At 39.0% G+C, this 15188-nt stretch overlaps 1 protein-coding gene across 1 annotated transcript in view; it reads left to right on the top strand.

Annotated features, from left to right (window-relative positions):
• ITGA9 (integrin subunit alpha 9) overlaps positions 1 to 15188 on the top strand; it is a 913294-nt gene that overhangs the window by 553452 nt on the left and 344654 nt on the right. The window contains exon 18 of the mRNA XM_078688268.1: positions 10852 to 11002. Coding sequence (XP_078544394.1) covers positions 10852 to 11002 — 151 coding nt within the window. The remainder of the gene's footprint in view (positions 1 to 10851; positions 11003 to 15188) is intronic.

The following is a 15188-nucleotide window of genomic DNA, read 5'->3' as shown; positions in this document are numbered from 1 at the left end:
AGGTAAAATTTGTGAAATTACAATCCAAACCTCCGACCAAAATTTTAAAATAACTGGGCATTCATATAACATATGACGAAGTGATCCTGAACTAGAAGAGCAGTGCCAACAAACATCAGATGGTAACAATTTCGCATGGCATAATCGAAATGGGGTCCATAGGGAATTAAATAAAATAAAAGCATTAGTTTGATACAGAGACACTGGAAGCGAACCAGAAATACTGTTAAGCCATATTGAAGACCATGTATCATCTGATAGGGAAATGGACAGTTCAGTATTCCAAAAAGAGGATATTGTACTAACATTGGAGCCCTGAAAGGAAGTAAATTTTTTATAAAATACCGAGACAGCTTTGGGGGATGATGTAACAGCTGTAAGGTAAATAAATAGGTCATTAGTGGTGGTAGAAGGAATACCATTGGGAAAAGTCCAAAATTGAATTACATAAGGATTGGTATTTTATAAAATCAGAAGCTGGGATATCAAATTTTAACTGTAGTTGCTCAAATGGAATAAAAGCAGTTCCACAAAAGACATCTTTAAGATAAAAAATTCCTTTTGAAATCCATGAGAACCAGAAGTTAATGTTCCTATTTAGTTTAAGTAAAGCACTGTGCCATAAAGACAAGTGGACTGTGGATAGCAATGGCAATTCAAAATTAGAATCTAAATCATTAAGTATTAATCTAGAGGATTTGATGATAGAGGACTTATGAATAACCTTGGATGTAGAAGACATAGACAGCAAAGAGGGCAAAGAAAAGGGACTAACAATTGAAGATTCAATATCAAGCCAAATTGGAGGTTTGACCATATGAGAGGTTGTGAACCATAAGGAGCTTTGCTTTAAAATAAAAGCTTTATGGTAGAGGTAAAAGTCCGGAATAGCAAAGCCAGCCTGGGACTTAGGGAGTTTTATTTGTTTGTTTGCAGAGTTTTATATAGCGCGAACTAGACCCGAACCGAATCAGGTATCAGAGCGCTTTACATATTTTTTTTCCAGTTACTTTACATTTTACGTTTCCAGTTACTTTCACCGTCTCCTGATATGTAATGAACCTATTTTCCGGGTATAGGTCGGACAACATTAGGCATCCCCCGTCTTTCCATTTGTCAGTCGACATTACCCATTCAATTTCAGCAAAGGGCGGCAGCAGCCAGAGATCGGCCTCCGGAGCGAATGGCCATTCTCAGACAAGTCTCCAATGCACAAGATTCCAGATCGTCGCTAATAGTTGTATTAGTGGAGAACATAACTCCCAAAACCCGCCTGCCCGCCATAGGAGTGCCCCCAACTGTTGTCCAGCCATGCTATAGTATGCTGCAATTGCGATAACTTCTTATAAGCAATACGAGGAACCTTATTAGACCAAAGGAATTTAGATAACAGTTTGTCAATATCTTTATAAAATTGGAGAGGAAACTGAGTGGGAATCATGGCCAATGAATAGAAAATTTTTGGTGCAATATTCATTTTTATAGCCTCCATTCGTCCCCACCAGGTGAGGAAAAGGGGAGACCATTTGGACGTTTTGTTCTTAATATATTCAAGTATAAAATCACAATTTAGTTTTAATGTGGCAGGCAACGAGGAGGCAAATAGGATACCTAAGTATTTCAGCTTACTGTTCTGCCAAAGAATACCAGTGTTTGGTAGCATATGCGGGGTACAATAAGCATTCAAGGGAAAACATTCTGTTTTACTCACATTTAACTTATAACCAGAAACCACCGAATATTTTTCAATAATGTCTAATAGGGAGGGAACAGAAGAAAGTGGATGACTAATGAACAATAAAACATCATCAGCATAGGCCAAAGTTTTAAGCATAACATTATTTATCGTAATCCCTTGAATATTATCACAGCATCGGATATAATTAAGAAAAGGCTCAATACCAATTAAAAACAATAGCGGAGAAAGGGGACAACCCTGTCTAGTACCTCTAAAAAGGGAAAATTGAGTGGACATTTGACCATTAATAAACAAACGAGCAGTAGGGGCAAAATAAAGAGCAGAAATCATACGAATAAAATGAGCCCCAAAATTAAAGGACAATAAAGTTTTAAATAAAAACTGCCAATGAATTTTATCAAAAGCTTTTTCTGCGTCCAAAGCCATCACTCCCGTAGGGGAGCAAGATTTGGACTCTGTTCAATAACATGTAAGAGGGATCTAGTATTGTTAGCCGAATACCTATTTTTCATAAAACCAGATTGATCTGGATGAATGATGGAATGAAGAATGGGAGCTAATCTATTGGCAAGAATTTTGGCATATAGCTTACAATCCTGGTTTATTAAGGAAATAGGACGATAATTAGCAACTAGGGTAGGATCCTTATCAGGCTTGGGCAGAACAATGATTAAAGCGTCTGTAAAGGAACCTGAAATAGTGCCAGAGGAACCAAAATGGGAAAAAAGTGAATTTAAATAAGGTAAAAGGTAAGACTGAAATTCTTTATAAAATTCAGCAGGGATACCATCTGGGCCTGGGGATTTATTTTTGGGAAGTGATTTGATAGCAAGTAGGATTTCATCACAAGTTATCGGAGAATCTAAACTTAATCTATCTGAAGGAGAGACTGGAGGTAAATTGCATTGATTTAAAAAGGAATCAATTAAAGAGTCATCACAGGGTACTGGTTTACTATATAAATGAGAATAAAAATCCAAAAATTCTTGTACAATTTCATTATGGGAAATAGCAACTCGACCATTGGGACCACATATCGATGTTATTTGAGTTTTGTCCCTCTTAATACGTAAATAGTTTGCAAAAAGTTTTCCAGATCTATTGGTATTAAAGCGAAATTTAGCATTAGAGTTTGTAAGTTGGATTCCAGCTCTCGTACTAAGTATAGTATTAAATTCATAGCGAAGCTTCTGCAGTTTAGATTTATATGGAAGGTCATTAGAAGAAATAAATAAACGTTCATATTTAGCAATTTGTTTTTCCAAATGATTAACATTAGAGTTAAATTGTTTATTTTCATGTGCCATAATAGAAATAGTGGCACCCCTAATGTAGGCCTTAAAAGCATCCCACCTATTCACAATAGAGGTTGAGCCTTCCGGGTTGAATAAAAAATAATCTTGAATAGTTTGTAATAGTTTATATTTATGTTTATCATTAAGAACTATATTTGTGTTCATACGCCATCTATTTTGCTTAGTAAAAGTAGAAGAAATATTTAACACAAAGGAAATCAATGCATGGTCCGAAATATCAATATTACCTATAACAGGGTTGGTGGCTGCTTGAAGTAAAGAGGGTGAAAGCAAAAAATAATCAATCCTTGAATGAGAATTATGGGGATTAGAGAAAAAAGAAAACCATTTCTCCGTAGGAAAGTGTAACCTCCAAATATCAGCCAATTTGGTTGTGTGAAGGAAAGATTTAAAGGCATGAAACACTTTAGGAGGACGGAATTTTGTAGTGGAAAGCCGATCCAGTAACGGATCAATAATAACATTAAAATCCCCCCCAACAATCAAAGGAACCTGCCCCAACTTCAGTACCTCAGAAGTTAAAGCAACCCAGAAAGAAGGGTCGTCAGCTGTAGGACCATAAACATTAAGCAAACAGAAGACTGAGTCATGAATTTTAACCTTAACCACTATAAATCTTCCTTCTGAGTCTGAAAACTTATTAAGAATCTGACAATGTAACCGCTTTGCAAAGAGAATTGCAACCCCATTTTTCCTACCCAATGCAGGAGAGGAGACAATATTATCCACCCACTTTTTCTTCATATATTGCAAAATTTTATCATCAACATGCGTTTCTTGAATAAAACAAATGTCAGCTTTACGCACACCCAGGTAATCCAAGATCTTAGTGCGTTTTACCGGATGTCGCAAACCCTTAACATTAAGAGAAACAATTTTAACAATATGAATATTAGCCATTATACATTAAGAGGAGAACACAAAAGACTGACACAGAAAAAGAGGAAAGGAGAAACAGCCATGGAAAAAGAGCGACTCTATGCAGAGAGTGAGAAAAGGAAAGACACAATAGGAAGAAAGCATAAAAGGAAAGGAGAGAAAAGAAACGACAAACAAACAACATAGATATAGAGTGCGAAACGCACACACGCCTTACAAGCATGACCGGAACCGCTGGAGCCCAATATAAAGAAATGTCATAAATGTGTCAGAAGAAAGCCCAAGGAAAAGAAAAAATCTAAATCAATCAGCAGAGTCATCCGTATCCATTGAAGGTTGAGACTGTTGGGTCAAAAAATGCCGCAAATCTTCTGGGCACTGAAATGACTTTGAGAAATTGTCTTTCCATATTCTCATCGTGGAGGGGTCGAAGAGGCCATATTTGTAGCCAAGGCTGCGCAATTGAGGGCGAAGAGCAGAAAAGTCTTTGCGAATCAAGACAGTTTCTTTGGTGAAATCCTGATGAATAAATATTTTATGCCCATTTACCATCAAAGAAGGAATCTCTCTAGCAGCCTTCCTAATAAGAACCAAATGATGGTGTCGAAGGACCTTAAAAATCATTTGTCGTGGCTTGGAGTTGCGAGGATTCCTATGCGAGGGAATTCTATGAGCCTTATCAATTTCAAAAGATTCAGTGAATTTTAATTGCAGAAGACCTGGCAATAAATTCTCTAGATATAGTCGACAGTTATTCCCCTCAACCTCTTCCGGTAAATTAAAAATGCGAAGATTATATTGCCTATTACGATTTTCCAAGTCCAACAAGGACGAACATAAAGGCGATATTTTGGTTATAAGAGGAGTAAATGAGTCAAGTTTGGCTTTATTATCTTGTATTTTGATGGAGTTATCCGAAATTTTCATTGACAGGCTGGCCATTTCTCTACGCACATTTTTTACCTCAGATGCAATAGTGTCTGTGTTGACACGAAGTGCTTGAATTTCCTCCAATATTAAGGACAAAGAAGGTTCAGAAGACTCAACTGCTTTAGACTTGGCAGGAGGAGGGGAAACTTGTTGCTGCCTCCTTTTATTATTAATATTATTTTTAGTTTCCATTTTGCAAGCAAAAGATGTGAAAATCGCCAATAAATAAGCAAAATAAAGCAAAAGCAATAAATTGCTGTGGCAATATAGGAAAAAGTACAGGTGCAGCAGCTATAATAGGCTGGGGGAGTGGCTAGGCCAAAGCCAGGCCCTTTCCTGAATGAACACTCCGCCCCCTGTGACAGAAGCCTGGCTGTACCTTACTTCAGAATGAGGAGCTGGAACCAGGCGACGAAAGAAACCACTTCTGCTGCGTCAAAACGTCAGAAAACGCTCCACAGCGAAGGTAGGTGACCAGGAGTACCAGCGACCTCTCTAAATCATGTTGCTGACACAAACTTCGTCGTAAATGAATGAAAACGGGCCGTTTTCGCGCAGAGACTCTCACGCGGCGGCCATCTTGAATCGCGCGCTCGCGCGTCTCCTTTCTCATTGATTTCTGTTATGGTATTTTTACTTGTTTCTTTCTGCCTTCAGCTAGATCACTAAATTCACTCACCCACGTGAATAATATAATAAAATGGAGGGCGGCCACAAGAACTTTGTTTTTTTCAACCCTAACCCTTCTTTTTTATTTAGTTGCCCGTTGCTTGCTTCTAGTATTGAAGGGTCCATCCAATGAATGGTGTTCGAATGACTCTCAGTTCCCTACCAAACATCGTCAAATAAATGTACATGCCTCAATTCTTATAGTCAGTAATGTCGGGATTGGTAAAGAAAACTAGGATCTTTCTTTTCATTGGAGTACTCCTTTAAATGTCTCTGCCAACCATTGTGTCAGTAATTGTGTTGGAATGAGATCCGAAACGATATAGTGAACAATCAATTATTAACCTGTAGAACAAGAAACAGTGTGTTATCAGATTAGCGTTCTCTTGGCTGGGAAGTGCAGGGATTAGCCCCTGTTCCAACAGGTTACAGGCCCTGAGCCGAAGACAAGGAGGAGATGAGCCGGGTACTTCCAAGATTGAAAAAGTAGCACTCGTACAGCAGTTCCTTCAGAGGTATTATGAATGTAGGTACGAATTAACACATTTAATAAGGTTCCAAGGAGGGAGGCTAGGGGACCAAGGGAAAAATTGACAAGCAAGTCAGGGGAAACAGGGAACTGAGAAGGTGAAAATAATAAAGTGCAAAGATGTAAGCTCTACTCCTGTTGCTCCAGCTGTCCCACCCCTAACCCAGCCATGAGAATTACATAGTGCTCATGCTAGTTTCCATGTTCCCATGTTCCATATCTTGCATGCACCACCTCTTCTGATCGTAAATGAAGATCAGAACCCCAGATATTGGACTTTAAATACCACAGTCTACAGTCTCCCAATCTCCATTCCCACTGTTGAAAATGGGGGGCATGTTTGTTTCAGACATAGATCTCAAGAGTCTGCGTACTGTGCCTAAAGCCTCGCTCCTACCCACCATCATCCCAACCAATGCCAGACTGCTCCTGGAGCATGCTACCCGAGATGCTTTTCATTGCGCCACATCTGTTCGTATTCTGCAGATCTTTTTTCAACATAACCCATAGCCCTGATTGATGGCTTTCTATGTCATTCCAAGTTTACTATTTTTATATTAAATTTGTTATGCTAACGATCAATGCTCTTGACCCATTTTAGCGATACATAGGCTTGCATTTCAGATTAGTCTTGGGCGCAGCCAAAACACAGCATAAACTTTCCAACGGTATCATTAATCCACATCAAGTGTGCAAATATACATGTACTGCAAATTAATTCACTTTATTCTATTGTATGGTGACAGAAATCCATTTTAAAGGCTTGTGTGGGAACTTTAAAACTAGCCTGGTTAATGCACACCAGATGCTGGGCCTAGATGGTACAATATGATTGGTCAATGGGCTGTTCGGCTCAGCAGATGCTGGTGAATTACATCATGCACAAGAGATGGAGGAAAAATCCAACTTTTAAACCCCCTGTGTAGCCAGGTGGGCGGGTTTCCGTCAATCTGCTTCATTCAAACATTCCCCAGTCCTCTTGTGATTCTGCCCACGCCCGGCAGATTTGTTTATTTATTAGGAAGTTGTCTAAGGAGCTACGTGTCTATCTGTACAGGAAGCTTCTGCGGTTTTGAAGCCGTCCTCTCTCACGGACTTAAGTGCGAAGTAAAGTGCTGTGTCAGCCCCCAGCGCAGGAAGCTCACTTTCACAGGAATCTGTAGTGAAACTTGACATGCCAGAGTGCCCTAAAGCAAAAAGAGCGGGTTTCACTTTGAATAAACTTCCTAACAAATGAATAAGTACAAACACAGATAGTTAAACTCGTGACATATATGCACTTTAACAGTTTGAGATGAGGTGGTGATAAGAAACCAAGTGGTTTCATGACTTCACACAAGGGAAGCCACAGGCGCACAAACACACTCGCACAGATTGTTGATATGACAGCAGGGCTATCGTTGCAGAAATCTTTGCATCTGATTGGATGGATAGGAAATGAGCAGTGGGTTTCTAGAGAGGTGCAACAGCCGCTTCTCATTCTGATACATATGCCAGGATTTTGGCAAGATCAAGCCCTAGAGCAATGGCCTTGGCATCGTGTGGCTTGGCTCGTGCTTTTTTATAGGACCTGGTAAGAGAAAGACAAGGAAGGTAAAGTATAACAAGCACTGGTAATGTCAATAGGTCACCCTACAAATGCATAGTCAAGCCAGACTTAAAAATCCATGTAGGTTAATGACTACCCTCCTCCCATCTGTGCTTCTGCCAGAGAAAAACATAGATTATCTATGTATGTAAGACCCTTTAATAGCATTACAATGTGGTGTGTGCCCCTGAAGGTTCAACACTCGCCAGCTGCAAAAATAAACAAAATCATAACAGCTGTGGGAGGGAAAGCACTCTTTTTGTATTGTATATAAACAATTATTATTATTAACTGCGAATAATCGGGATGTTTTCACCAATGCGCTCGGAATGAGCTGCATTATAGGGCCTCATATCGTGCTGAGCAACATCGCTGTCCTTGTCTGGATCTTCCTAGGTGTCCTCATGCATGATTGAGTGGTCAAGCAGCATGTTAAAACAGTATTTATGTAACTCATTCACTCACTCATTCCTTATCTCACTCACTCGCTTCTTCACTCGCTCAATCACTCAGTCACTCCTTACCACTCATTCTCTCGCTCAGTCAATCCTTATGTCACTCATTCACTCCCTCCTTCCTGACCCATCTCACTAACTCCCTACCTCCCTTACTCAGTCACTTGATTGCTCGCTCACTTATTCACGGTTGCCACCAAAATGCAGGGTGCAAATAACTGAAGTAAGAGCGTTTAGAGCAATCACGATGGACTTCTGGAGTCCGGTGGTTGTCGCGGTCATCAGTTCAATGGTACGTGCCTGTCAAGAGTGAAAATGCCAGCCTTGCCTGTGGGTCCACCCTCCAGGAGGTTGAAGAGCAAAGATGGTGGACCTGAATACCCTAGTTCTGGTGAAGGAGATACAACCTATGTATTCTAGTTTTGGATAAGTGAACATGAAGCCCTCCATACAAGTTATCTCCGCGGTTTAAAAAATGAGGTTTGATGCGCGGATGCCTGCGTAACATGGAAGAGAATCTAAAACCTATATGTACGAGTCCATTTTTACTTTCTATACATGCACACTGCATTTATGTGTTGTCAGTAATACTGGTAGTTGGAAAGGATAGTCAATGCCAGGAGCCACTTGACCTAACATTCACTCAAACGTGTAATCTTTCTGTCGTGTAATAAAAAGGTCCCTTTTACGAATTGGGGAAGAAACACTCCTATTTTCCTTATTACATTATGGGCTCTTTGAAGTGTCTTTCTTGGAGACTCTGAATTATATTAAAAGATGTTAGCTCTAACGAGATCAGCCATGGGTTTTACTAGCTGCTAAATTTAAGCGCCTCTAGCTGCAACTAACATGATAATGTGATTTATTTGAAAGCTTTTTCTAATTCAGTGGTTGGCCAGTGAAAAGGGGCACATGTTTCCAATATTGAATGGAACACAGCTAATCAATTACATAAACCAGATGTAATATGGCCATCCGTTAAATGTGTTATCTCCGCTTGCACTTCAGCACTGACGTTTCAAAGTCCGTATCGGTGATGGACTATTATCTAATATGGGAAATACATATTAACCTGTAGTGTATTCATACTCTGAGCATGGTTTTGCCTCTAAAGACATGGCTTACCCTACGCTGACATAATATTTATGATAATGTGCAAATGTGTAAAAAAAGAGCACCCTCTCGTTCACAAACCACTGCTAAATAACATTAAATATCTGTGTGTTGTTGACGTATAATATTCTGTGTAAATGCATTTACATAAAATGTATGTCTGTAATATATGTATTCCGAAATACATTTAATAAATATACATAACATGGTATACGTAAACAACATCATATATCTCGATAATATATATAATAATTGCCCTACATGTCATACTAATTTAGAAATACCAAACTATATATAAAATATAATATTGTATATTCTACAGACTGTAATATAATCATTATGCTAAACATAATAGTTAAGACATTATTTGGCATAATAGCTAACAAGATATACCGTTTAATGTATGTATAACATGTAATGCATACTTTTCAATGTCATAACAATTGTATGCAATATTGTGTCATGTATGATAAGATAGACGTATGAATATAAGGCATAACATGTAAAAAATGTTCAATTTGTCTAAGACCTATGTAATTAAATGCCATATACATGTCTTATCATAATTAGCTTACATTTGTTATTAAATGCTAACTGGACCTCAAGTTTAGGGATTATAAGGCAGACGTTGTTGTGAATAGACCACTCTGAATGTAGCTGACTTGGAAAACTAGAACTTACTTCTGTTGTTAAAATTGAGGCTTGATATGAAGCAATCTGACTTAAACAAACAAGAAAATTACATTGTATTGCACTGTAGCAGTTGTAAAGTGCTTACTACCCCTATGTGGGTCAATGAAGCACTTACCCTTATGGATAGCAAGCTACATTTTGGAGGGTGTGTTGTTGGAAGGATTTGTTTTTGTTGTGAGCCTATATGGGATGTGTTATCATGTCCTGCGTGATGACCATCAAGGTGAGGTTTTCATGTTATGGGACGCAGTGCCTGGCGATGTGATGAGTGAGGGTTTATCAAAGGTAGATGTATTCATTATTATTATAATAAGGACTAACTAGCTTAACCACAGGGGCATTGGTATGCCATGTGCCCAAAAAGGGGTGTAATCAGAGAAGGCCCTTTACAAATGGCCTGGGAAAGTGGCCAGATTTCCCCTTTCTTAGAGTTGGCGATAACAGGAGCACTGTTAAGTCCAAAGGTGAGGAACATGTGACCACAATCTGGCTCATTACCTGTAGGACCTTGAGGGTCTACTAATAATTAAGGAATTACCAGGGTAAATGGTAATTCCAGGTCCAATTCCCTTTGAAATTCTTCATTTTTAGCTGTACTTTGACCCAGAGTTTTCAGCTGCTCTAAGTAAAAAATTCTAATGAGGCTATGTCGCAGCATAAGCTTTGTGAATTGGTTGGCAACACTATTGCAAGTTGAATGGAGAAACTATAAGAGTTAGGCAGGCCTGCGTATTGCAAAATCTCTGTGAATTTGGGCCCATGCTGTTCAACGCCAGGCAGGTTCCACATTAAAACATGAATAACCTGCTCTACCAGACAAAACAGTTTGTCGCTAAGCATTTCTATTTTGTTTCCAGAATCTGGCTTTTTTAACTTTAACATATACCAAACAAAGTATCTTCTTTGATACATATGGTAAAGAACAAGAACTGGATGGGTCTGACAAGTCACTAAGCATCTCCTATGGTTTGTAATTGCAGCACTACTGAGAAATTCAGCTACCTGGCACTGGGAGCCGTAGGAAACATCTCAGTGAACATCTCCATTACCAACCTAGGCGATGATGCCTACGACACCAACGTCGCCTTCAACTTCTCCAGCGAGTTGTTCTTCATCAAGATGTGGCAAAGGGTAAGAGAGCTCAACGTATGGACACAGAGCAACAGGAAAACACGCCGACTGATTGTTTTGTAGCAATGGCACGAAAATAGCAAACGTTGTGTATTGATTCAGCGTTGAAACTTCCTGCACACGTAGAAGGTCTACATTGTCTCACTATTATTGGAGCCAGGGTGAGTGGAAAGATTTTCCTAAAATCCTGCTTGGCTTCCCTTTTTTGATGAAACTGAAGCGTGCCATGCCCAATCATGTTATGTATTTTTTATGACAGATTTTTGTTCCTTCTCAAGTATTTTCCGTTAAGGCACTTTTGGGTAATGAGTCTTTATTCCGGTGCAAGTTGCGTGGGCCCGTCTGCTCTTCTTCCACATGCACTGCATCGTTTTCCTGTTTGTCAGGTTTTTGGCCGAGCACTATTGTCTTTTGTCAATTGTGTTTTTCTTTAGCGTAGGATGCAGATGATTGCAGCATGTTTTTCTACTTTTTGCAAAGGTGAACAAAGCCTGTTTCTTGCAGATCAACACCCGCATTTTAGACACGGAAGCTGGTTATGGCTTCCAGGATTAACAGTTTGGTCTATTTTGATATTCCAAATTTGTAAGCCTTATGTCCTGTAGTGTAAACTTTCTAATAAGGCTTTATGCTCACTTGTATTAACCCTTAACCTTTTCCAAATGATCGCACCACTGGCTTCCCGTGGCTAAAGGATCTTCTTAAAAATGGGTACAAATGTATAAAAAAAGTTAACTGTAATTTTCCACTGGGGAAACCAATTAGATATCAGAGCCCTGTCTTATGTGTTCCAATCATTACCACTAAAAGTGCATAAAAAGGTTGACGTCCATTTGCTTGTTCTGCTGAAACTGTCAAGTTCAGATATTTTGGAGTATGGAGACATGCTGCTCCCGAGCCTTCCTATAGGTCGAAAATACAGATTTGGGATGGTCATAGGATGCTTACCAAAACTATGGTCAACAAAAACATTGTTTTTAAAGCAGATTGAAATTGTCAGCCAGCATGGACTCTCATGTACCTGTGCTATGCTGTCAATGTCCCTGCAAGTCAAGAATCTGATATTCTGGCTCCTGATAACAACTGTTTCCGCATCTTTGTACACATTGCACAACTTCGAAGTATGAGGGGCTCTACTGTGACCAGAGCCTGAGCCTTGGTGGCGCAATAGGATTGCCCAAAATCTATCCATTTGAAGAGACCCATACGTTTTAAAAAACACTGCTAGGCTTTCAGGAAACCTGCAGTATCTCAAGAACCATGTCATAGGACTTTTAGAGTCAGTTCCTTACATCTCCTATATCAATATCTATCAGCAGACCTTCTTAACATGGAGATATTCTGCTTCAATTATCCTTGTTAAAGAAGTAGAACCACACCAGTACATCATCAACTTCATTGAACTTAGGATCAAGTAACATCAACATGTACAGTCTTAAACTATACTGTAGAATGTTTCACAACTTGGTTATTGGATCTATGTTCATTGTCTGATCTGCAGCTTCTGTCACCAAAAGCAATTCTTGCTTGTGCCTCAGTGGCCAGATTGTGTTGGTGTCACAAATCACTTAAACTAGGGTATTAGACAAAAAAGGCAGATTCACACCACTTGACATCACAGTCAAGGCTAAAAAAATCACTAAAATGCTACTACAACTACAGGGGGCTGCTCGTGAAACTGATGTGGCTGGGCAGAGTGAAAGGAAATATCTAAAGTACAACCAGATGTTATCAAAGGCAGATTAGGAATTTAGTTTGATGGATTATTTCGAGCTGGAGAAGGCTTCTCAAACATTGCCAAAATAATTGCAAGTTTGCATCACAACAAGCTGGTGTTGAGGCATCAAGTGTGCCAGACACCACCACTTCCACCATGGCAGATTTAGAACAACAGCATTGTTGACAATATCTCTAATGCTGAACGTGAGCCCTATTTGAATGATTGGCCTTCTTGTCTTCACATCAGGGCAAGGAAAACACACATATGGTGTCTAAGTGACAATTAGGTCTTTGAATTGTGAGCTATTGAATAATTCAGTCCCTCACCTCATATATCAATCTGTAAAAAAAGAAATCTTCAGCTATTGCAAGGTACACACTGTTTTCATAGGTAAAGATTGAAATATGGCTTCATGTGGTCAACAAAGGTCAACCACAATATTTACAGACAGTGGAAATAAATGGTGATCGTCCAGAACCAGAATCTAAAAAAGTGCACTAACATCACCCTGTTCCTGCTACATATTCTAAAACTTGACCAGTTAAAGGAGTTAAAAATATCTGAGGAAAAACAATCTTTGGGGGGCCTGTTTCCAAAAATGTTAGTGGTGGCGGAATATGATGTAGGATGTCAGTGCATGCCATGTGCACCACATAACATAGCACCTAATGTAGAGTTTATTATTCATTTATTTTTTTTACATAAAACTGGGAATCAGACAGAGTATTATTCTTGTCAAATTTTAAACTAATTATAGCATAGAGACCACCTTGGTCCATTTGTTTGACCTTCTTTTTTTATGTTAAAAGTTTCCCTCTTTTCTAAGGTCCCGCATGAGTGTGTCACTGACAGTGATGAAATAGTTAATGTGTTGTTGACTTTGTTTGCAATCTGTGTGTGCATATTTGATAGTATGTGCTCTTGTTGCACTAGTTACAATTAAGGGTGTTTTCATTTATTTTTAATAAAAGAAAGGCATGTCATGGAGGCTTTCAAAGAGGGCATGGGTTTTTTGGAATTCCTATTCCTATATATTTTTCTAATTTAATCTTAATTGTACACTAACCTTGCTTTACACATATAGCAGAGTCAAATAAAATGAAAGCGATGCGTATTAAGTTACAAGCGGCGGTGCACTTGCTCGGTTATTTGTGTTCTCTGATGTGGATTTTGATCATGTTTCCCGCTATCATGTTATTGCAGTCCGTGCTGTCACTGCATCTGTGGAAACACCGTTTGATGATAACCAGAGAATGGCAGTGGTGTAATTTATACAAAGTCATCCGGCACCAGTATTCCCTCTAGGTCATGTTCCCGTGTTTAAAAAAAATAGCTTTTTTATTATGTAGGAAACCTTTTAACTTTCTAAAAAGTTGCCATTGTTTATTTTTATTTTTTATCAAACTCTCCAAGTTCGTGGGAACTTCAGTGAATTTAATAACCAATATTAGTTTAGAGAGTTTTTGGGTAAGTATTTATTTTTCAGGTTGAGATGCCAATTATTTTTATCGCACCTTTTCCTTCTGTAAAATGTCAACGATTCACACAACCCTTTGATTTCTCAGAATGGGCTGTCTCTCCTAAAACCTGTCCTGTTTTCCTCATCATGTAAAATAGCCACATTTTTATTAAGTACATTTATGTATACACTTGGTCCCTTTTCATGCATTGGAAATAATCACAATTAAAGTAATTGAGGTAAAGAGGGGCAATGATTTGGTGCAGGATCGCACAATTTTGACAATTGGCGAAGGTGTTCTTCTTTCATCACAACTAACAATTATGCCAAGTTTTAATTATTAAATGAATGAAGGCAAATCCGCGGATCATTATATAGAACTATGCCAATGCTCCTTTATATTGGGCAGTGCTATCATTTGCACATTTTTTTAATTTCAAAACTTTTTATTAAAAATTACATTGGTTCCACAGAGAATGCTATACCTCCTGTTCTGCTTTTGTGGTTACAGGGGTGTTAGCGAGTGAAAGTGAGGCTGAGTGCAAGTGTCTGGTGGGTTGGTGGAATTTAAGGCAATTGTTAAGGCATGTTGGTTCTATGTTGTGCAGTGCCTTGTATGAGGAGTTTGAATTGCTATCTTTTATGTATGGGGAGCCAATGGAGCTCCCTGAGATGTGATGTGATGTGGGTGCATCGTGGGAGTTTTAGGATTTCTTGCTGCAGCATTTTGAATGGTCTGGAGTTGGTGGTTGGAGATTCTGGCTTACAGTGCGTTGCTGTAGTCTAGTCTGCATGTGATGAGGGCTTGTGTGATGGTACATCTGCTATTCTGTGATTTTCATTTGAAGATCTTATGAGCTTGAGGAGTATATGGAAGCGGAAGGGCCTCACTGAATTGACATGTGCTGCCCTGTTGAGTTAGTTGTCGAAAATTACTCCCAGGTTTCTTGCATGGTGTGTGTGTGTGTGAGTGTGTGTGTGTGGGCCGAAGCACCATTGGCCACCAG

This window comes from Lissotriton helveticus, chromosome 4_1 (genome assembly GCF_964261635.1).
Source record: "Lissotriton helveticus chromosome 4_1, aLisHel1.1, whole genome shotgun sequence".
In the NCBI taxonomy this organism is placed as follows: Eukaryota; Metazoa; Chordata; class Amphibia; order Caudata; family Salamandridae; genus Lissotriton; species Lissotriton helveticus.
This window is presented reverse-complemented; position numbering and strand designations above follow the sequence as displayed.